Source organism: Heterocephalus glaber, unplaced genomic scaffold (genome assembly GCF_053883595.1).
Source record: "Heterocephalus glaber isolate CG9 unplaced genomic scaffold, H.glaber_assembly_v1.0 deba00001689, whole genome shotgun sequence".
NCBI lineage: Eukaryota > Metazoa > Chordata > Mammalia > Rodentia > Bathyergidae > Heterocephalus > Heterocephalus glaber.
The window spans coordinates 10,503,462-10,527,413 of NW_028258414.1; the positions used below are offsets into that span (position 1 = coordinate 10,503,462).

The following is a 23,952-nucleotide window of genomic DNA, read 5'->3' on the forward strand; positions in this document are numbered from 1 at the left end:
GAAGCAGGAGAGATGGTCTACGTGGAGTAATTAAGAGGCAGACAGAGCAAGTAGGGAGGGAGGGAGATGCTGGTCTAAATCCGTGGCCTCGCCTATGTGGGTCACAGTGACTTGGAATCCATTTAATTCAGCTGCCTTTAGCACTGTGGTTTCTGATTCGGATGTTGGGGTCGAACTGGGCTGAAAAAATGTCATAAATTCATCAGCAAATTCCCTCTAGCACTCAAGGTCTGGCCCTTGTTCTCCAGGGAGCTGGCCTGGGGCAGCCAGGCAGCCAGGCAGGCAGGGAGGAGGTAGTGGTGGCCCCAGGGGTGGGAGAGGAGCTGTAGGACTTAGGCCCCCCAGGGAGGAGCGAGGCCTCATAGTGGTGGGTGAGGGCGCAGAGCAGGCGAGCTGGGAAAGGCAGGCAGGTAAAGCCCTGGACAGGGCTCAGCTCAGGCCCAGGGCGCTGGGGCCATGGCCACTCAGGAGAAGTAAGGCCTGGGTTGGGGACGCAGGGGTCAGGAGGGGGCATAGTGCCAGAGAGCCCATCCCAGGCCTGGACCCTTCACTTGCTCCAGCTGTGAACCTGCTATATATCTTGGAAAAGCCATGTAGCTTCCCAGGACCAAAGATTTCTTGGCTACTGCAGTGATTTCTAACCTTTTCCGTTTTGGCACTGGGGACTAAACCCAGGGCCTTTGCACTGAGCTCCATCCCCAGCCCTTTAACAATTTTTTTTATTTTGAGACAGAATCTAACTAAGTCATTAAGTTGTCATGCTCCTGCCTCAGCCTCCCAGAGCACAAGGATTACAGGTATGCACCACCAAGCCTGGCTTCTGACCCTTTCTTTATCTTGGCTTTCCTATTTGCATTCATGACTGCCCAACACAAGACTCTTTGTGTCACTATCTGGTTGCCTACCACACCCAGGTGGGGCAGTGGCATTGTGCCCACTCTGCATTGACACCATTCCAGGGAAAGGGGAGGAGCTGGCACCCGAAGAGCCCCATGGGGCCTTGCTGCGAGTAGACCCCCCTGGCAGCAGGAAGGTGACTGGCAGGTGTGACTGCCTCGGGATGTCTCAGGGCCCCAGCAGCCAGGTCTGGGTGCCATAACCAGATGCTGCCTGCAGCAAAGGGCTGGAGGAAGCTGGCAGCGGCAGCAGGGGTTCGGCCAGTGCCCAAAGGCAAGAGGACCAGGACATGGAGGTGAGAATTCCCCCCAGTTTTCCAGGCTTGGGGCTGTTTCAGGGCAGTAATGAATGCTGGGCCAAGATGCCTTCAGCTGCACAGTGCTGAAGTGTATGCTGCATTGGGGACCACACACAGGGGCTGGGGACTGCCCGCCCCACAGGGAGGGACCTGTGCACTCCGTTACCTGCTCGCCCCGAAGAGCCTGGCGGATACTGAGGCTCCGGTTGTTGTGCATGGTGAACAGGATGACTTTGCCTGTGTGGTTGAACCGGGGGGCTCCGGCCACGTACACCCGCCCCTGCCTGGAGGACACGACCGACGTCACTGTGTACCCTGCCATGGGAGGAAATGGGCTGGTCTCTGAGCCCTGACCTCGGCCAGCCTCGCCTTGACACAGACAGTGCGGCTTTCTGCCAGTCTGGCACCTGTCCTGGGGACACTGCCTCATGTGCTGTGACCCTGGCAGGGGCGGGGAGCTCTGAAGACCCCCATGGGCACACTCGGAGTGGGGAACCAAGTGTCACTCCCTATCCCTGTGTATGAGGAGCCTGTTATGTGCCGGCTGGAGAGATGGCTTTGGCCCCCTGCACCCCGTTCATTCTGCAGCCCGCTCCCTGTGTCCTGCACCCCAGGCCTCACCCAGGTACGAGGCGTGGTTCTTGAGCTCCTCAGGGAACTCCTTCAGGTAGGACTCGCGCAGAGGGATCACCTTGCCGCTGCTCGTTTCCTTCAGCACAGCCCCGTTCCAGTCGTAGGCGCCCACGGCACCCAGCAGAATCCCGTCCTGGCGCCCGGGAGGGGACACGTCAGATCCAGCAGCTGGGGAGGCCTCCGGCAGCTGCCGTGTTTAGGGTTCACTACGGAGCACCCTCACTTCCAGCCCATCCTCAGCTCAACATGGCCCAGCATTGGGTCCCCAGGATGGGAATTTAGAAAAAAGGGACATTCTAGGACAGCAGCGGTGAAACTATGGCATACAAACTGCAGCCAACTGTTTGTTATCACTGAAAGCTCTAAAATCGCCATCACTGTTCTAGGATAAACTCCAAATCTAAGACCAAACCTGCACTCCTGCTTGGGCTTCAAAACCCTTCAGGAGCTGGGTGTGGTGGTGGACACCTGTAATCCCAGCACTTGGGAGGCTGAGGCAGGAGGATTGCCATGAGTTCAAGGCCAGCCTGAGCAATGTAGTGAGCTCAAGGAGAGCCTGAAGTACAGAGCAAGACCCTGTCTCAAAAAATAAACAAATAAACAACCAAACCAACCAACCCCTTTTGGGTGTCAGCCCTTCCTTGTGACCTTCTTCTGAATCTCTCTTGGGTGTCTAGGTTGGCTTCCTGTGCGAATCCTGCTCCTGATTACCACACCCTGTTCACATGGCCCAAATGCCACACTGCACCCCTTAAATATACATGGGTCAGTTAAAAAGAAAAAGCCCACTCCTTCATCTTCAGTACAAGTTCACCTAGCACCTGCTCTTTGCCAGGCTCTTGCTTGGTGCTGGGGACATTGTCCCTGTCCTCCCAGAGCTCAAAGATATTAAACAAACATTCAAGGAAACATATAGCTGCAAACTGTGGTAAATGCAATCACAGTAAGGCTTCATTCAGATTGAGATGGGGCTCAGGAAGCAGTTGGAAGGAAGTGATGTTTCCCAGCACCAGAATGATGGGTTGGGCCAGAGGGGAGTGGGGCTAGAGGGGAGGAAAAGGGCCAGGAGCAGCTTGTGCAAAGGCCCTGTGGCTGGAACAGGTCAGGGCGTCTGCTTTTGAGGAACTGAAAGCTGTTTGGTGGGGCTAGAGCTTGAAGTGAGGGGACGGAGTAGCTGGAGATGAGGCTAGACAGATAACACAGGACCGCATCTGTGACAGCCAACACCCCAAGGACTGGAACTTGTTTCCCAGGGCTTGGAAGGACTCCTGCCCACCAGGAAGACAGGAGGGCATCCTCATGTTTCCATGTCCACAGTCATCTCCTGAGCCCTGGGTCCCTTTGCCCCCCATGGGGCCCTTCTCCTGCCCCTCTACCAACCTGGCATAAAAAGCCACAAGGTAGTGGGGCACAGGAAGACCCAAGTGGGTGAGTTAGCGGGGAGGCCAGCATCCGTGGAGGGCCCATCCAGGGGTGGGGCAGTGTGTCAGATCCCAGCTTTGAGCTTGTAAAACACAGCAGGTGATGTCACCGCACCCTGCTGGTTCCTGGGTCAAGCTGATCTCTCAGAGGGTTCAGAAACACCAGCTCCCCAGGGTGGTCCTGACTCCGAGCGCCGCATTTTCACAGCCATAAATAAGTGCTCTTGGGCAAGTCCAATGCTTGGTTATGTTTAACATCGTGCTTTCTAATCAGCTGTCTTCCTCCTGTTCTGTGCTTGGCCTCAGCTGGGGAAGCCAGGACTGGGCCAGGGACTTGAACACTCCCGCTGTCCGAAGTCAGCACCAACATCCCTCACCCTTGGGCCGAGCTCCGGGCTGTCCAGCCCTTTCTCATCCAGTGCCCATTTGGGCCCCCGAGGGCACAGAGCAGTTAGTATCTGATCTCCACAAAGCAGCAGCTGAGGTTCAGAGAGGGCTGGGGAAGGGTGTGTTGGAGCCACAGCACCGGGCAGCTCCACATCTGGGCAGCTGCAAGGCCACCCTGAGGGGACCTGTACCAGCCTGAAGTGTGGCACGTGGGATGCCCAGTTGTTTCCCGGCTGGCCGCAGGCCTGGCTTTCCCCACCAACCTCTTCAGATTTTCTCCAGACTCAAAGTGCCTGGGTGCCCTTGGCCAGGATGAGCTTGTGACGTCCTGAGGGTCCCTCTGGTGGCCTTCACATTCCCACTCCTCCCCACACCCCCTGGTGCCATGTGGCCCTCCCTGTCCCCAGCAAACCCACTCTCAGAAAAAGGTGCTCCAGCTCTGGGGGACAAAATGGCATAAAATGAGGGACAGGAGCGAAACTGGAAGAGGCAGTGTCCAGACTGGACTTTGAGGAACATGAGGATATTTTTCTATTCTACCCAGTTTAACTCCCTGGTTAAAATCCCAGCCTGGCATTTGGCTTGCTCTGTGGCCTTGGGCAAGTCCCTTACCCTCTCTGACCACATTCCCAGAGTCCGTGGCAGCCACATCCCAAGCCAGGTGGTGTGGTCCTGGGCAGTGGCTCCCAGCTGGGCCAGTTTGGGCCCAGTGCCCGCAAGCACTGCCAGGGCCTAGGGTGAGAACCCTGGCTGGGGGTAGAGCAGGACTCGGGCTCAGATGCTCCTGGGTCCAACTTCGGCTCGAGTTGCGTAGCTTCCTCTGTCTCTGTCTCTCTGCTCCAGGTTTCTCAGCTTTAACATATTTTTTGTGGTAAGTAGCACCATGTTTAATTCTCAGCGCAGTGCTCTGTACCTGGTCCTGGTCCCCTCTGGGGTCCGGGGAAGACTGAGGGCACAGGAAATGAATCTGATTTCACAGCCAGGTAGCCACACACAGGTGAGAAGGTCTGGTGGGCGAGGACAGGCTATCTGGGGGTCTTGGGAGGGGGCCAACTGAGGGAGGGGAGGATGCATAGCAGGGGAGTTAGGAAGAGTTCAACAAAACCCCACTTGATTTACTGGTGAGTTCTGAAATGAACCTTTAGGTCCAAACCTCATGAAAATATCCCTCATTTCTAGGGATATTCATCAGACATCTTCACAGAGTCTGAAGTTCAGAGAGGTTAAGTGGTTTGCCTGAGCCTGCGTGGCTGGGCAGCAGCGGGGTTAGGTAGGACTCGGATGCCAGCAGCCCTTCCTGCCACCTGCCTCGGCTTCTGCCAAGCTCAGCTATGGGGCCAGGTGGAGGCAGGGCGGGTGATCCTTGTGCAGGTGGGTGGGCTTGAACTTGGAATCCTCCTGCCTCAGCCTCCGGAGTGGCTGGGTGCATCACTGTGCCCAGCTAGGTTTTCTTATTTTTTATTGAATCAGACATGTGAAACTAGTTCAAATGCAAAACCCACAGGAAAAAAAATCACACTGCTAAGGCCTCAACTACTGAGGACCTTTGATAACGGCCAGCAGCCTTCGCCATCCATAAACCAGCAGGGCCTATGGGAAGGCACAGGCCGGGGACACAGGCAGCTCCATGACCTTGGTCTCCTTCAAACCTGAACAGGGCTTGATCACTTGCAAGAAAAGAGCCCACACCCATATATTACAGAAAAAGAAAAATGAGCTCTCCCTTTCCATTTTGGTGGGAGCCAAGGTTTTACTGGTAGGCAGGATTCACCCTTCTAAAATTACTGCCTCCTTCCGAAAGCTCCTGGTGTTGGGGCTGCCCTATGGACCTCAGGGTAGAAGGGTTGATGTCAAATCCCATGCGGAGCCCACGCTGGTCAATGGGCACCACTTACTCACAGTCCCCTCTCCTCTTTTGCATCTTCCCTCGAGGCCCCGGAGTTAGACTCTTCCGTCTGCTTCCCCTTTGGAGGGAGGGCTCCTTTCCTCATGCTTCTGGCAGTCATAAAGCTTCTGCTTGATTATCCAACTGGACAGGGAGCTCACTGACTGCAGTGGGCACAGTAGAGCTGGTCCTACTCTTAATGACTTTTGCATGCATTTTCCAAATGTTCATCGAACCATGGGCTTAAAAATCTGTTCCAAATCTTGACCAGGACTCCGTCGTTAGCCTTCTGGATGGTCATTTTCAGAAAATGCTGTCTTCTCTCTGCATCAAGACTAGCATTTGTGGCTGCTTGTAGCACTGAGCTTCTGTCATCATCCCGTGGCCTGTGGCCATGGACTCTGCAGTGGCCAGGTGATGTCCTGGGGTCCCCTCTCTGCCCTGGTGCAGGTCTTCTTTTCCGCTGCTTTTGCCCTTGCTGGCTTACGGGCTGGGTCCTTGCTGGAAAGCAGGTGATGTGAAGCCGGGCCTTTCCTCTGCCCCCACCTCCCCAGGGTGGGGACCTTTTCTTCTCATGTCACTGAACAGGCCCAGGAAGCTTTCGGCTCCGGCACATTTTCAGGCAGCAGCTTCGAGAGGCCATGGGCGCCCACATCTGGAGGGAGGGAACCCCAGTCTCGCCTGGGACAGGCACTCACTTTGGCTCCGGACCTGCTCAGGGCCTCTGAGGGCTGAGGCACCAGGCGCCTGGGGACAGGATGGTCACCATGATGGTCACGACCTCTGTGCTCTAAAATAGCAGCTCCATGGCTGGCCACAGTGCCAGAAAGCTTACCGCAATAGTGCCACTCCTTTGCTTTCTGAAGTTTTTCTTTGATCCTGCTCTTGCAGCCCAGGACTGCTGATCCTGACTCTTGGCAACCCGACTCTTCGTGGCAAGAATCTTGACTCCTTTTGAGGCTTCAGTTGCATTTGACAAATGCTGGTTGCCTTAAATTGCATTTCCTTGCTGCATTTTCGGACCCGCCAGGACCCCAGAGTCAGTTGCCAAAGCACAGGACTTGCAAGTGGATGCTCTTGCCTTCCATTGCCCAGTTCCCCTCCCTGGGACTGGGGGTTCTGGGGAGCCGGGAAGCCAACTCCACTCCTCCCCTACCCAGCACAGAGAAAGCACTGGAAATCTGGCAGGTCCGGCCACCTCAAACCCAGTATGGATCACCACCTACAGACCTTGCAGGGCTCCTGGGAGCAGGAAAGGGGTGCAGGAATTGCCTGGCGAAGTGTGTGGGCTGTGCACAGGCACTGGGCTGTTCCTGCACCAAGGCAGCTGCATTTGCATCTCGCTGTGTTCAGGGCTTGGCACATGTACCTGTCTAGATGTAGCTTGGGAATATCTGAGTGCGAGTAATGCTCCCGTCCATCTGTCTGTGGCACAGTATGTGCGCGCCTCGCTCCAATCTGGATTCTGACTCAGACCCCCAAGCTCCCTGCTGTCTCAGGGAGCAGTTGTTTGGCTTGGTATGAAGGGAGGGCCAGTGCTCATGTTTTTCTCACTAATCCTCCTCCAGTGGGTCACTTAGCCTCTCTGTGATTTGATTTCCTTGTCTGTATCCTGGGAACAAGGACTCCTGCCCTGTGCGCCTCGAAGAGTAAGGACATCTCAGTGGGAAGATGGACTTGTAGCTGGAAGGGAAGGGCTGAGCCCTAGGGCCCCAGGCACCAGTGTAGATGAGAAGCCTGGGCCCCTCCCTCTGAGGCCGGGCCGCATGGGATCCCTGCAATCCAGTGCTTAGTGTGCAAAGTTGGGGTCCACACAGCCAGCTACCAGAGCCAGAGCCCCTGGAAGCCCTCCAGCATGGACACGGGGACCACACCCCAAGCGCCACGCCTAGGACACTTTGAACACCATGGTGCTGGCAAGGTGCATGCAATCCCTGCCCTGAGACCTAGTTTTGCACCAGGTTCTGTGGCCTAGAGGGGACCCTGGCCCCGGAGAGAAATGTCCCCATCAGTGTCCTGCACAGCGCCCCTTCCGGGTGGGAGTAGGGGTTTCTCTGCTCACATCTGAAGAGGTCTAGGACAGAGAATGTAAAAAAGCTGCAGATTTTGACTTTCATCTTCCTGCCCACTGGGGATTCTGGGAGGCAGAGACCCAGGAAAGAGCAAAGGAGAGGGTGACATACTTGTGCCAGGAGGGATGACCGTACCAGCCAAGGGTGCTGGGGAATGCAAGAGGGCGCACCCGAGAGGTAGCGCGAGGGCAGCCACGCAGGACCCCTTACCTCCACCACGTGCGAGGAGAAGCCTGTCTGTGACATCTCCAGCCCAAAGGACGTTTCGTTCTTGTTGGTGCCTAAAACAGGGACACAAGGACAGTGAGATGTTAGCCCAGGGCCTCACTGCTGAGCACCAGACAGAGCTCAGTGCACACTTCCGCTTCCTGGGGGGTGTCTCCTTTGAGGGGGCCCTGAGGCTGAGGCCTGCAGGGCCACCAGCATCCCCTGCCCTTGTCACCTAGCGCTTTCCAGGTAGCACACTGAGTAGTCATTTCTGAAAGGGGCACGGGACGAGTCAGGTTACAGGGAACAGGCACCGTAAATGACTGCTGAAGTAGGGAAATCGAGAAAATGCATGGAAATCACGGACATTTTAGCAAGAGATGGAAGTTGCACTTTGTTCATCCCTGTTATGTACCAGCTGCCTGCGGAGAGCTCTGAACACCAAGCTGACCAGCAGTAGGGAGACCTGTCACCCCACAGTTCCTCACAGGGAAGCCCCCGTGTGCCCAAAGGCCCTCTCCACAGCAGGGCTCATTGGAAGGATGCTCTGGTCACCCAAGGTGACCATTTGGGGAGGAAGATGTTGATTTTGATATTTAGCTCTGCTGTGGGTGTCAAAGTTGACACTGTGTCTTCATCTACCATTGCTTCCGTGGGCCATTCTGATCTCTGTCCATGTGGCATTTCCTGTGCAATCAGACTTTGAGGGACACTGTCTCCTGTATGCTTTTAGAACCCTCCCAGATGTCCAAAGCCCAGGCTGGAAGGACCCGAGACAGCAAGGCACAGTGCACATGAAATCCGTGCACATCAAGATGCACCTTGGATCCCGGGGGTGAGGCAATGGGAAGAAACCCTGCAAAGGCTGCTCTGGTGGACCAAGACAAAGTGGCACATGGAAACTGAGGGTTCCAGGCTATGAAGTGGGGCCCGTGTGTCTCAAACTAAGGTTGCCAGAGAAAATACAGGTTGCCTGGTGCAATCTGAGCTTCAGATAAACAATGCATAATATTTTAGTATGAGCCTTTCACAGGCATGTTTTTTTTTGGTTTTTTTTGAGACAGTCTGTGTAGCTCAGGCTGGTCTTGGACTCACTATGTAGCCCAAGCTGGCTTCAAACTTGCAGCAGTTCTCCTGCCTCAGCCTCCTGAGTGCTAGGATTACAGGTATGCACCACCACACCTGGCTCACAAGCACTGTATATTTGCCAAATCAGGCAGCCTTGGTTCAAACCCCACTCCTTGCCAGGCATGGGGGCCCTGCCTCCTTCAGAGTAGAATGCAGAGCCTATCAGCACATCAACCTTTTGGGGCTGTTTGTAAAGTGCATGCCTCCACCTCCAGCAGGAGCAACACACCGTTGTTGGCATCTTGATTAAGCAAGGACTCTTGCTAAGCACCTCTGCTCTGTGGGCTTGGAACTCCTCCTTGGAATTTGTCTGCGGTAAACCCAGGACTCGGAGCCCCTCTCGTCTTGCAAGGCTCACCTTCTAGGCTGAAGATCCGTTCCCCCAGGGCATCAACAATGTCCTTCAGGGCTGCCTCATCTGTGACATTGAAGAAGTGCTTATCGTCGGGGTCGCTGGCGATGTATTTGATTTCATTTAGAAAAGTTTCTGGATTGATGCCCCTGCGGTTGTAGTAGCCCAGGACCTGCCAGGGAACAGGGGCAGGGACGGCAAAGCAGGACATGACCCGACCTCCTCCCCAACACACCTGTGACCCGACCTGGGGGCCCTGGTGGGCTGGAGCCAGGAGTACCGCTTGAGGTGCCCATCTGCATCTGAGGGAGATTCTCACAGGGACAGCACCAAGCCCCGGGGTTCTGGGAGCTGTGAGGCTCGGGGGCGTTTTCTAGCTTTTGAGGTTTCTGAAACTTCCTGGCTAAGGAAGGAAAAAACAAGGCCACAGCTTTTATGGCCAGGCCTGCTCAGTGCTAAAGAAGAGTTTAACCTTGTGCTGCAGAAGAGGCCGAAACGAGCGGCCCCTTGGAGGCCCCGGACCCTGGCTGTGCTGCAAAGACACCCAGGGCCCCCAGGGCTGCGATGGCCGAGCCCCTGAGAGCAGGACTTACGGCCACAGCGTATCTCGTCACGTTGTCCCTCTCGCTCTGCTGGATCACCTTCTCCAGGTCCTGGCTGTCGTGGGACTCCCCGTCCGTGATGACGATCATCACCTTCTTGGCCCCTTTCCTTCCGCCCTTCTGGAAGGCCTCGGAGCTGGAACCCAGGGTAGGAGCGGGTCATGGGGGGAGGTGAGGACAGGGAGGCCCCAGAGGCCAGGACTGGGCTCCTTGGGCAACACAATGGGCCGACACCTTGGGACCTTGGTTTAAAGCTGTAGCAGTGGTGACACGCAGGTTGCTCTTTCCCCAGCTGCTCAGGTAGGGCTTGGATTTACATGTTTTTATTTAATTTATTTTGGTTTTTTGAGACAGTGTCTTCCTATGTAGTTCAGGCTGTCTCTGAACTCACTCTATAGCCCAGGCAGACCTTGAACTTTTGGTGATCCTCCTGCCTCAGCCTTCCAGATACTGGGATAATGTGTGCCACCACACCCTGCTTCTGCAAATTTTTAAACTTTAAAAAGCCCCTTTGGACATTGGCATAGGAACTTTATGAACAAAACCTCAGTAGCTCAGGAACTAACACAAAGAATCAACAACTGGGATCTCATCTTATTAAAAAGCTTCTGCACTGCAAGAAAAACAACCAACAGAGCTGAGAGACAACCTACAATGTGGGAAAAAAATTTTAGCAGCTCTACCTCAGACAAAGGCCTACTATCTAGAATATATAAAGAAATGAAAAAAATCAAACCCCCCAAATTCAAAGACCCAATTCAAAAATGGGCATCTGAAATGAACAGACATTTCTCAGACAAAGAAGTAAAAGCAGCAAATAAACATATGAAAAAATGTTCAACATCACTGGTCATTCGAGAGATGCAGATGAAAACAACACTGAGATTCCACCTCACCCCACAAAGAATGGCTGCTATCAAGAAATCAACCAATAACAAATGCCGTCGGGGTTGTGGGGAGAAAGGAACCCTTCTCCATTGTTGGTGGGAGTGCAGACTGGTGCAACCACTGTGGAAATCAGCATGGAGATACCTCAAAGAACTAGGGCTAGAGGTCCCATTTGACCCAGCTATTCCCCTGCTGGGGATCTTCCCCAAAGAATTAAAAGAATCATATCCCAGTGATATATGTGCACCCATGTTTATAGAGGCACAGTTTGTAATAGCTAAAGCTTGGAAACAGCCCAAGTGCCCATCAACTGGAAACTGGATAAAGATGATCTGGTATTTTTATAAAATGGAGTACTACTCAGCCATAAAGAAGGAGAAACTAGAGACATTTGTAGCTAAATGGATACATATTGAGGCCATACTCTTAAGTGAAATAAATAAGACACACATGTGTAAATACCGAATAGTTTCTCTAGTGTAAGAAACTGAGAGTGTAAATAGGATTAAAATGATTAAAATGAATAATTGATAATTTGAAATAGGAGGAAAAGGTCCAAAGGGGCAAGGATGGTGGGAGGGGAGGGGGAAAGGAAAGAAGGGAAAGGAAAAATTATGAGAAAAGGAAAAAAATGGAAACAATATATGTAAATAGGGAAGGGTGGAGGGGTGAAGGGCACACAGGTAATGGGGAAAAAATAAGAACCAAGATACATCATGTATAGGTACAAGCACCCAATGATAAATGTAAATGTACTGTATACCTAAAATGTACCAATAAAAGAATTTAAGGGGAAAAAAAACCCCCTTTGGGTCCCTGATCTTGCTGTTTTGGGCAGACAGAGGGAGTGAGGAGGACACAGGAAGGGAGTTCAGAAGCCACTAGTGACTTTTAGGGGAGCTAAGTTAGTGCCTCAGAATCCCAGTTGCACATTAGGATCTCTTGGGGGAGTTTAAAAAAATATCGAGATCAGACTCTCCAGGGGGCTGGCCTGGGCATCAGTAGTTTTCAAAAGTTGCACACCATTTGCTAAGGCCCAAGAAGGCGAGGGGCCAGGGTAACTCAACGAGCACACAGCTGGCCATCACCTGTGTGTCAGGAAGCCTGACTGTACTGGCTTTTCCCACAGGGCTGCTTTGATTCTATTTTGGGAAATACTCAATATCAGATTCATGGAAAATATTTCTCTTACTTTTTACTGTGTTTCCATTGCCCAGAGCCTGAGTGTGGCCCATCTGTTGAGCCACTGAGCCCAAGGGACACAGGGTTGGCCCAGTCACACTCAACATGGCAAAGGAGCTCTTGGTACTGCCACTTGGTCTAAAGCATGGGAAACTGGCCCTTTCTGCCCTGTGGCCAACACTCCTTAGACCTGAAGTTCTGAGAAGGACAAATGTGGTCTCACCCAGGATTCTGGCCCAGCAGGTAGAATTCCCAATAAGGATCCGAAACTAAATGGGACTCGCAGACTCTGGGGCGACTGCTCGTGGATCCGGCCCATGGTGAGGCAGGAGGACAGCCTCAGATTTGAGATATGAAAGATCAGAAGACAGGTGTGTGTGTGTGGGGGGGCGCTGCTGGGGAGCTGCTGTGTGTGATTCGGATGTCGAGGAATTCACAAGACCTGGACTAAGTTAGCTCAGAATTCTTCACTTGACCAGCAAAGAGGAAAAGCCATCTGCCACTGACTTAGCGACTCATGATATTCTGGATGTGTGCACTTAGAAAAACCCTTTCAGGGCTGGGGATTTAGCTCAGTGGCTCCGGCGCCTGCCTCCCAAGCAGAAGGTCCTGAGTTCAATCACCGGTACCAAAAAAAAAAAAAAAACCCCTTCATGTTAGCACGAGCTGTGGCCCCAAAGCTCACTTGAGCAGATCTTGGGTGTCAGCCCGATCCATATTCTAGATGTTTTCGTGGCCTCCTTGAAGGGTCAGGCCCAGCAACAAGGCTCCACGCAGAAAGACAAATGGCAGGGGAAGGACAGATTTTATGGAGCGAAGAAAAATTTCAGGACCAAGAACAGGACAGTGTGTCTACGAATCTGTAACAGCATGAAGATCAGCAGAATTACCAGATTTTCAGTTGGGATTTTGTGGTGAGTAAAGGGACTTGGCTTTGTTCCTTTGCCCATGAGATTATAAATTCCTTGAGAGTAGTGAGAGCTTTGTGTTCACAGCAGGTTTCACCAAGCGAGAAACCATAGTGAGCCACGGATGTTCAGCACGTATCACCGAGTCACGTCTGCTCTGCTTAGCACTGGCCTGGCTCCCACTTGTCTCAGGGGAAGCTCCCAGGGTACCTTCCTCTCCAGTGCCCACTGAGTTAGGATCAGGGTCCACAGTCCTGAGAGCTCCTCTGTTGGGCTGGGGGCTGCCAAGGCCGAGGCTAAGGCAGGTTACCATCTTTGTAACCATCCAAGTCCATAGCCTGGATCTTTGCCCTTTAGTAGGTACACGGAAAAAAAGAATAAAAGTCATTATGAATAACAAGAGAGGAGAGAAAAGTTTTCACCTTACTGGCAGAGCTGGGAGTAGTGGCACAAGCCTGTAATCCCAGCTCTCTGGGAGGCTGAGGCAGGAGGATCAAAAAGTTCAAGGCCAGCTTAGGAAACTTAACGACTTAGTGAGAAGGTGCTGGCTTTAATCCTCAGTACCAAACAAACAAACAAACAAATAAATAGAGGCAGCAAGTTTGGGATGTGAATTTGGCAGGCTGGAAGGTCAGGATTTCAAACTTCACTTGCAACCCCAGCTGTGCTCACAAGTCAGGAATGGTTTAAACTACCTGGTGAATCACACAAGAGGAATCGACCTGAGGTTGGTGGGCTGCAAAATGAGACCAAAATAGAAGGCTTCATCCCGGTATGAGTCAGTTTGCTTCCCACTGGGAAAGTGATAGCGGTGGTGACCAGATTCCTTCGTCACTCGGCCACTTCACAAGGGCTGGCTGGGGTCTCAGGTCAACAGCAGAATGGTCTGTTCCTCTGTGGACCAGTAACAGAGCCATCTTCCCACAGGGGAACGCACTCACTTAGGAAAAGCTCCAGGGAGTTTTATCAGCAAACAGAAATACACTAGTTAAGCAGTGACTTAATCAAAAGAAGTTGTGGGGTTGGAAAGATCTTAATCTTTTGACCACATGAAATCATGATACAGCTAAATTGCTCTTATGTCCTGGAATTTTAACACATCAACTAACCCTAAATGAGGTGGGACGATAAGGTAATGGTGCTGTGGGCTCTAGAAGAACTCATAGGCATGAAGTTTAGACATTTAAAATGTAAATGCCTTTGGCATAGTTGACTATTTCTTCCACAAAGAGGTTCCACCCTTATGGGACCTGCACTTTTACAGTGTGTCTGTGGCAGAATGTGTTTTCCAAAGTGGCCCAATTCCCTTCTGGAAGGTGACCTTGTTGTTCTGCCATCAAAAGGCACAAATTCTCTCCCCCTGGAACCTGGATTGGCCTTAGTAACTTGCTCCACCAATAGGATGTGGCCGAAGTCACACACTGGGACTTCTAGGCTAGGGGACAGGCAGCCTCCCAGGACCTGCCTGGGTCTCTAGGGGAGCTTTCTCTTGGGAGAGTACTCTTCAGGTGTCATGACATGAGCAAAACAAGCCACATGGTCACATGTGGGTGCTCAGGTGCCCAGGTCCACCCAGCATCCAGCAACACTGGCTGGTCACGTGAGCGTGCCATCTTGGATGTCCAGCCCAATGGAGCCTTCAAGTGACACCAGCCCCAGGTGTCCCAGACTGATGCCACAGGAGAGAACCCAAGAGAGGACTGATTAGCTGGGCCCCGTCAACCCCTAGAACTTTGAGGAATAAAACATTGTTTCAAGACACTAAATTTTGTGTAGTTTGTTACACAGCTATAGGTAACTAAAACAGTATTTGAGATCTGAATTTTTTTTTTTTTTTACCGAGCAAATTCGATGCCAAATGCTGTTCGGGTCTCTGTTCCTCCTCTCTGCTCTATGTGGCTGGCAGCTTCTACCACATCCTTGACAGACCTGTAGTCATTGAGGTGAAACTCATGGACCACGTCTTCTCCGTACTGAACAACTCCAACCTGCAAGGCAGAGAAGGGAAAAGAATGTCTCTGTTCCTGAAACTTAGACCTCTGGCTGTGACAGTTCAGCAGTAAGGAGTTGTCTTTCCCAAGAAGTAACTAGAGCCCAAGGAAGAAGGTTCTGGAAAGTTCTGGAATAAACACATGGCTCTGTGGGATGAGGGGGTGCACTCAGAGAAAGGAGACTTTGGGATTTAGGGAAAGGCTCCATAGATTGTCTTGTTGAGCAAAGCATGGAAATCTTAAATATGAGGATCAGGTTGGGTGAAGGGTCTTGGTGAAGAGGTCCTTTCATCTGCAAGGTTGATAAAGCAATGACAATATTAATAGCTTTCCTAATTAACAAAAAACCCTTAATGACCTGTGGTAGGGATCCAACAATAAAATGTTACTGTTGGGTGGGCCCATGGAGTTCCTTTGGGACAAGTGCCCTTCAATTACTGGATGGTCACCCCCGACAGCCTCAAAGATGGCCTTCCAGAGGGAAAACTCATCAGTTCATGAGAAACCCCACTCCCTTTTTAGTAGCTCTACTTGTTAAGAGTCATTTCTTAGAGTGACTTGACATTTAGTGACTTAAAGTGCCTAAACTGTAAATGAGGGCTCCCCCAACTGTCCCCCGAAGTACCACCAAGGATGGAGGCCCTGGGGCCTCACCCTATCACCTACACTCCCTTAAGGCATGTGAAGACACCTCCTGACACCCCAAGACATCCAGGGCCATGGCTCCAGAGACCCGCTCGGAGGGGCCAGTGCTGACTGCTCACCTGGATCTGCCCTGGGCCGATGTAGAACTTCTTTAAGATGTTGATGAGGAAGTGCTGGACCTCCACCCAGGGGTAGATGCTGTTGGAGCCGTCCAGGACAATGACGATGTCCATGTAGGTCTGGCACCCTGCGAAGGTGGACATGGTTATGGCCATCCAAGGAGCCAGGGTCTGACAGTCTCTGATTTTCAGGGTGACTTTCAAAGGGTGACAGAAGGAGGATTGCGTGTGTGGTTCCCTGGCTGGGAGAGCCATCCTCAGGCTGGACATTTATTCAGGTGACACGAGGGAGGAGCTGGGAGTCCCTGGCTGTGTCCCACTCCTTCCTCTGAGGATTATTTGAACAAAACTCCCTGAAGCCTGCACTCCTCTGCTCTGGATTAGGGACTGACCCAGCTGAAGAGTCCCTGCTTCTGAGGCAGCTGGGCCTGCCCAGTTCAGGCCCTCCTTGTCACTTCCTTCACTTGCACCCTGAATGGATGGATTTCATTTTTTAGAACAGATGTAGGGTGTCGGGCCAGGAACATGGATTTGGCATTAGGCTGCTCAACTCCTGGCCTTACTACTCCTTGGCTATGTGACCTGGGGGAGTCACTTAGGGTCTCAGCCCCAGTCTTCTCTGGCGTCAAAGAGGCGTCGTGATGAGGAAGAGGAGTTAGAAGAATACAGGGCTGAGCACAAAGCAAGCACCCAACACATCTTAGCTGAGGCTGCTTTTTCATTTTCTTAAGCAAAGCCCCGAGTTCACAGGGCTGGGACATCACACGAGCATGCTCTGGGCCTTTATCTCTGCCTCTGAATGTAAAGCTTTCTTTATATCCTTGTAATATTAATACCAGATTAAAAGGCATCATAAAAACCAAGGAAAATGAGTAAAACATGGGCATCCTAACAAACGTAAAAAATAAAAACCTCTTAAAATCTAAGCAATCCTTGCCAACAGCTGGGCGATGCTGGATGAGAGCACACTTTATAGCTGTACATCTGCTTATTTTTACTGGTGGATTTTCACACTGCTGTAAAGTCTACTTTACATCAATGCTGTGTGTCTTTTCAGCGCTGGCCACTCTTGTCCTTGCACTGTGAAGGCCTGCGTTGCCGGGCTGGCTCCCTGCTGCCAGGGCGAGCGGGGTGGGTGGCATGGAGCCCAGGGGCCTGAGGGGCTCGGTGTTCCGTGGGGCATCTTAGGCGCTCAGTCCTTGCTACCTGCAGGCTGGGTGCAGCGTGTGGGTGCCCAACCCTGGGGCCTGGCTGAGCCTGACAGAATGAGACCAACTCCTATGATCTGTGGGTAGGGTCCAGGATTCTTTTATATATTCAATCATTTTTATTATTAGAATGAATTTGTTATCACTGATTTCTCTCTTATGATTCTAGTTAATTATTTTTGAAATTTCAATTTTTAAAAAAAGACACCTTGGGAAGAATCTGCCTTTGATTGTGGTTCCTTAAACACAGCTGAGTATGAAGAGTCCTCAAACAAGTAAGAACAGAAATTGCATTCGACCCAGCTATTCCTCTTCTAGGTATCTTCCCGAAAGAGTTGAAGACATCATATTACAGTGATATGTGTGTACCCATGTTTATAGTGCACAACTTGTAATAGCTACATCTTGGAAGTGGTCTATACATCCATCAACACATGAACAGAGAAAATGTGGCATTTACACACAATGAACTACTACTCTGCCATAAAGAAAGAAAAATTGGAGTCATTTTTAGGAAAATGGATGCACCTTGAGGCTATAATGTTAATCAGATACACAAGCTTAAATATCACATCGTTTCTTTTATATGAGAAACTCAAAATATAAACAAAGCACAAACTAAAAGATAGATAATAGAAAACAGGGAGGAGATAGATTCTTTGCAAATGAGCCAGGGACCAAGCGAGGGAGGGAAGAGGGAGGAGGGGGAGGGTAAGAAGATAACAAAAAATTACAGTGTGTTATGCATGGGCACCGACTTCCCAGGAGGAATGTAAGGAATCATCATGTACTGCAAGCCTATTCAGAAAAAAATAACCCATACAAACCATGGCTGAACCCTCTCTTGGGGGTGCGCTCACGCACGTGCGGGCTCTCTCTCTCTCCCTCCCTCCCTCCCCCCTCTCCTCCCCCCTCCCCTCCCCCTCCCGCTCCCTCTCTCCCCACCCCCCCCTTCCTGGCGCCTATCCCACACCTGCTAGATCAGAACCTCCAAGGGCACCCTGGAGCCTGTGTGTGCTAAGCGACCAGCGCAGGGCTGCTGGTCAGCCAGATCTGAAGGCCTCTGCTGCAGACACATAGGGATGCTGGCATGGTTACATCTCAGCCCAGAGGGGACAGTAGCTCTTTGGATGTGAGGACCCCTAGTGGACACCCCAGGAGCCCTGACCCCCTGGGCTCTGGTGCCTCACCCCCTGAGGGGATCCCTCACCCTCCAGCCCCTGCTGGCCTGGTGCTTCCTCCGACTCCCTCCACTGACTGGGCCATTGTTTGCAGAGAGGCTGCAGGCAGCCAGAGGTGCTAATCCCTCTCCTGCCATAAAGCTGCCACAGCTGCCTGGTTGAGGGTACTAGCCCAGAGGAAACAGTGAGGCTCAGGGCCAAGATGTCTGGGCTTTCCCCGAGCCAAGGCCTGATACTAACTCCCCAGGTTTTCTTGGGAGTGGTGGTGGTGGGGGTTGTGTTCTATTAGCCACAGGGCAAGCTGGGCTGAGCTCCCTCAGGTCCAGGAGCAGTTGAGATAAGGATTACTAAGGGCCTCCACCCTACAGGGATACTGCTTTGCACAACTTCAGGGAGCACCATTCACACTGTAGCCTAAGCGAGTGACTCTCAGAATGGAGCCATGTATAGTTTTCCTGCAGTACATGCTGGCCTGGCAACTGCTTCCATGCTTGGGGGTTTTGTGCTGAGCCCCTCTGATGCCAGGGCGGTCCTGATAGCCTCAGCCCATCTGGGGGAGGCTGGCCAGGCTTAGGACTCCCACAGAGGCCCAGCCAGCTGCAGTGACTCTGCCCTGGTTATCCAGAGGGCTGGGGCAGGGCTGTTTCCACAGGACAGCTGTGGTCAGAGCCCAAACCTCTCTGGATTGCCCTGCCCAGCTTGGGTCTGCAGGTCTGAAGTCACTTACTCTGGAGGGCTGGGGCCACGGTCTTGGAGAACCGGAAGTTGGCGTTGACTCTCGAGCACATCCCTGTGGTGTAGTAGGAGCTGCCACACTCGTGAGACCAGAGCGGGCTGCAGGCCTGTGAAACACAGCAGTCAGAGGGTGGGGCTCCTGGAGGGTCAGGACCAGTGGTCTGGGGCCCAGCCCTCAGCTCCATGACCAAGGCAGACTCCTCTGAGTGCTGGGGACCCAGGGGTGACAGGATCCCTGTCCTGTCTAGCTGAGTTCTTTCTCGCAATGGGCATTGGTTCCCCTGGTCTCAGGTGTCATGGGGACAACGGGTCTTGGAATTGTCCTTCCTGTGCTTTAGGGTGTGACTTCTTCCCCCTACCTGCGCACCTCATTGTCCCCACAGGGTCTGGGACAGCCCTTGGGGCTCACTAACTAGCTCTGCTGTCTGCAGGAGTCACCTGGAGGTTGTTACTGGGCAGACTTTTGGGGCTGGGCCCCAACAAAATTCAGGGTCTCTTAGTAGAGAAAGGAAAAAACAACTCCCCTCTGTGACATGTGCGACCAAGCTGCTGTCATCAGGCCCTTGTTGAAGGACTGGGTGATGGGTTTCTCTCTAAGGCAGAGGTGTTGAAAGAGAAAACCTAGCTCCACGCCTTCCTGTCCTGCCATCAAGGACCCCTGGGCTAAACTGCCTGCTGTAATTGCTTGTGGTTTAGGGGAGTAATTGTTCTATTCCCAAACCTTTCCTTTATTAACTTTAAAAAAATCTGTCTATTAAAGATGTTGTTTTATCTGTGTATTTTGCTGAAGTGCTGTGAATTATTTTTGGAAGCATGGAGGAAATAAAGAATGGCAGGATGGATGGATGGATGGAAAGATGATGGATGGATGATGAATGGATAGATGGATGATAGGTGGATTCAGGAGGGGATGAGGTGGAAGAGGGATAACTGAATGGGAGGATGAGGGAGTAGATCACTAATAGCTAGATGTGTAGATGGATGAATGGATGGATGATAGATGACGAATGGGTGGATGGATAATGAATGGGTGGATAAACTGATGAATGAACAGACAGATGGCCGATGGGCAGACACAGGAAGGAATGGTGGAAGAAGAGATGACTGAATGGGAAGGTGAGTGGGCGGCTGGATGTATGGGCAGGTAGGTAGATGAACAGGATGGATGATCAGCGGGGGAAGAGAATTGATGAGTGAATGAATGAACTTAATAAAAACTTGCTATTTATAAGCAGAGACCTACAGAGAGGCCCCAGGGACCCCTCTCAAATGCTCATGCCACCTGGGAAGTAGGAGAAATCAAGTTAGCAGGACTGTGACAAGGAGCCTCAGAGGGTAGGGGGCATGGGGACTGAGCCCTGATGGATGTGTGTGTGGACAGGGCCAGGGTCTTTGTCCTTGGTTGGGATGGCAAAGGGCAGTGGCCTGCACCTACGTGGAGGCATCTCGTGACCTTCCCTGGTGGGGCCACCACGTTCTCAAGATCCACGGAGTTAGCCATTTGGTGCACCATGCCCCAGATGCCACATCTGCCAGCAGAAATAGGCTGAAGGACCAGAGCAGAGAATGACACCAGCCCTCCTACCTAAGAGCGAGTGACGCTTTTCTTGTTCTTTGCTATACTGAGAATGGAACTCAGGGCCTTCACCCTGAGCCTTTATTCTGAGACAGGCCCTCACTAAGTTGCTAAGTTGCCCAGGCTGGGCTCAAACTTAACAGTCCTCCTGCCTCAGCCTCCCAGAGTGCTGGGATTACAGGCATGCACTACCATGCCTGGCTTGGATGGTGTTTTGTGTTTTTTTTGGTACCGGGGATCCTACTCAGATCCTTGCGCTCTCGAGGCAGGCAGCGGAACCACTGAGCTAAATCCCTGGCCCTGTGGATGGTGTTTTTTGCTGAGCTTTCTGGGACAATTTTTCTCTGAACCCTCCTTGCACCTGGCTCTAGAAAGCACTGGTCCCCTGTTCTGAACCCCGAATGTCACCCATTCTCACAGGCAGGGGTTGCTCCAGTGAGGTGGCCGGGCGCAGGTTGTGGTTGTCCATCACATGCCCTGCACCTCCTTCCTTGGTGCAGAGCCTGTGTGTCCCCCTCACTGGGCAGGGACAGACACTGCCGGCATTGGCGCACATTTCTTATTTTTTTATCCTCTCTCCCCTAGCGAGAGTGAGAGTCCCAGCTGGGCCGGAGGGAGCCCTGTGCACAGCCAGGTCCCTGGCGCTCTTCTCTGGGGGCTTAGCGCAGATTGGTGTTCGAATGAATGAACGAATGAATGAATGGTTTCCACCATCTCGGCCCAAACACTGCCTTCTCTTTCTTCCCTGCTGATACCTGCGTGTTCCTGACAAAGGAGTGTGGAAGGGAGAGCAGGGGGCGCTGGCTCTTACCAGGAAGCTGTTGTCCTTGGGGTTGGTGGCGAGGCTCAGGCCCAGGCGCATGTTGTCCTTCCGCTCGGACACGTTGGACAGGGTGACCCTTCCTGGGGTAAAAGGGACAAGTCAGGAGCACCCTCTCCTGCCTGCCCTCTCCCCAGGCCCTGCTGCTGCTGGTGCCCCGAGGTGCCTGGGTCCCTACAAGTCCTGCAGACAGCCCAGGATGTGGTTGCATCCTTACAGGCAGCAGGAGGTGACAGACTGGACTCAGAGAAGCTGGGCAGATGCACAAGGTCACACAGGCAGCTTGCAGCCAGCCTTCCAGCTCCTGGTCCCATCTTGTTCTCCATCAGCCATTAGACTGGACCCCAACACCCCCCTGGGTCACCCCAAACTCGGTGCTGAGTGGGACTCCCTCTGTGACTGTCTTCTACACTTCCCTCACACCCACCTAACCCATCAACACTCAGGCCCCAGGTCTTTCGTATTTTTTTTGGTGGTGGTAGTATTGGGGATTGAACCCAGGGCCTTTGCCCTGAGCTACGTCTCCAACCCTCTTTTGTTTTTTCATTTGAGGCAGGGTCTTGCTAACTCGATAAAGCTAAGCTCAAACTTGTGATCCTCCTGTATCAGCCTCCCAGAGAGCTAGGATTATAGATGTGTGCCACCACACCCAGCTCCTACTCTTCCTAGCCCTACTCTGGCCTTCAAAAAAACTGGCAGGTATACCCGAGGGATTCTCTACCACAGGTAGTGAGCAGGCAACTTGACAAGTGTCTTCTACAGGGACAAGTCCCTGCCTGGGAACATCGTGGCTGCCAAGAGGGACATTTGGGAGCCGGGACGGCAGCTGGCTGGGGTGGGGAGGGGGCTGTCTCCGTGGCAGTTTCTGGGATCATTCTTTCAGGTCACCAAAAGGAAGGAAAGGAGCTAGGATTCGCCAGGAGCGTGTGTGGGAGCACATGCGTTTCCACACAAGCTGGGAGAGGCTGGACCGCAGACGCCCCAATCTGCAGTAGGGAGAGGCCCTGTGAGTTCCTTGTTGGGGGCTCTGGGGGTCCGGACCTCAAATAGTTTGCATCCTATCTTGTGGGTGCGTGGACCTGTGACATGGTGGCCCTAGGGACAGGTGCAGGGTGGGGCATTGGCTTTGGCACAGGACAGCAGCTCCAGGGCCGTCCTGAGGCTGGTGGGGGGCTATTTGTTATTCATGTCCCTGGGTCCCCTCAGTTTTCAGCAAGGCTCCTTTGGAGGACTAGTCCAGCCCGCTGGGCTGAGTGAGGCTCCCTTCTCTGTGCTTCTGTCTGACGGGCCAGGATGGAGGACGAAGGGCAGCCTGCATTTCAGAGGCCCTGGGTCACCTCCCCAGCCCCTGCCCTCCCTCAAACCCGACTCTATCTGGGTGTTGGGAAGGAAGCCGCAAGCATAGATTCTCATACTGAGGTGCGAATGCCTGACACCCACTTAGGTGTCCCTGGAGGGAGGACAGAGCTGCTGGCAGTGCTGCCCAGCCCTGGGGAGGCTGTAGGGGAAGCCAGCTTTCCCAGCCTTGGTGTTCCAGCTCGGGGCTAGCCTGGCAGATAGTCCCCCTCCCTGCATTCTCTTCTGAGGGGAGGGAGAGAACCAGTCCTCAAGGGAAGATGATTTTCCTCCATCCCAACTCATTTTGCTCCCCACCGCCTCCTGGGCCTGTGCCTCAGCTTAGAAATCCTTTCCAGAAATGCTTTACGTCTCTTCCCCATCTGTAGACATGGGGCCCATGCTAGAAGCCGAGGGAACAGGGGAAACTAAATGTTTGTTTCCGTGTCCATGCCCCTCTGGGACCCGGGGCTCCTTCCGGTGGTGGCCTGAGCTCTGGGCACAGTGGCCGCTGCCCGTACTTCTACCCCAACCACAGTGCCCTTCTCCACTTATTTAACAGCCTCGGCTTCTTGGTCCTCTGTATCTACATGACTACAGTACTTAGGGACAGAGGAGACCTCCTCACTTCTCAAGTGAGCAAGGCAAGGCCTGGAGAGAGGGTGTGTGCAATCCAGGCACACACAGGAGAGACCAGGCAGTGGGGTGGGGATGGCAGGGCGTGGGGCCGTCAGCTAGCACGGTCCACTCAGTGCAGCTGGGGCCCACAGCGCTGGGCTCTGACCTCGCCACCCTGGCGGCACAGACATAGATGTGGATGGCGGAGCCTCAGGCTCCATGTGACCGACAGCTGGCGGCCTGGGTGGCTGCACCTTTGGAGCTCTCACGGTTCCAGCCTGTGCATCCACCTGCTCATCTCTTCAGCCTCTGGCATCTCCTCCTGGGCCTACTGCCCTGCCCGTCCCCACCTCCCCAGGGAGCCCCACTGATACTCTGGGCCCGAGCGACCTTGAACTCACTATTGGACCCAGGCTGGGCAGACTTGCTGGGACGCTTCTGCCTCAGCCTTCTGAGTGCTGGGGTGGCAGGCCACCACGCCTGGTGGTCCCTCAACTGTCAGGCAGTTGAATCTCAAGTGAGTGTAGTGGGGCTCAATGAGTGAAAATAACTTAAATGCTCTTAGTCCGGCTCCTGGCATATGGTGAGGACTGTTTATTATCCAAGGGTGTTTGCTGTGGCTGCTATGATCTCACAATCAGAAAGAAGGCAGGAAGTGATTTTTCTCCCCAAATTAATGGCAAGAAAGGGATGAGTTTGGGACACTGGAGTCCCAGCTTTGAAGCTTGGCCACTCCCTGACAAGCTATGCAACTATGGGCAAGTTGCTCCCTCTCTGCCCTCGGCTTCCTCATCTGTAATATGGGGGGGTGGGGGGGTGGCATCGGCTGGGTCACCTTGTGGGGCAGCGAGGAGGCGCCAGGGG

General features: G+C 53.0%; 1 protein-coding gene across 3 annotated transcripts in view; it reads right to left on the minus strand.

The window, feature by feature from the left end:
- The window catches only part of Itga11 (integrin subunit alpha 11), a 98,334-nt gene that overhangs the window by 21,828 nt on the left and 52,554 nt on the right, over window positions 1–23,952 (minus strand). For all 3 annotated transcript variants that reach the window (XM_004855761.4, XM_087199228.1, XM_087199229.1), the window contains exons 4-12: window positions 21,127–21,218; window positions 18,732–18,846; window positions 15,616–15,743; window positions 14,700–14,848; window positions 9,874–10,018; window positions 9,287–9,452; window positions 7,804–7,874; window positions 1,817–1,961; window positions 1,362–1,510 (exon numbers count right to left, since the gene is read on the minus strand). In XM_004855761.4, the coding sequence (XP_004855818.4) occupies window positions 1,362–1,510; window positions 1,817–1,961; window positions 7,804–7,874; window positions 9,287–9,452; window positions 9,874–10,018; window positions 14,700–14,848; window positions 15,616–15,743; window positions 18,732–18,846; window positions 21,127–21,218 (1,160 nt within the window). The remainder of the gene's footprint in view (window positions 1–1,361; window positions 1,511–1,816; window positions 1,962–7,803; window positions 7,875–9,286; window positions 9,453–9,873; window positions 10,019–14,699; window positions 14,849–15,615; window positions 15,744–18,731; window positions 18,847–21,126; window positions 21,219–23,952) is intronic.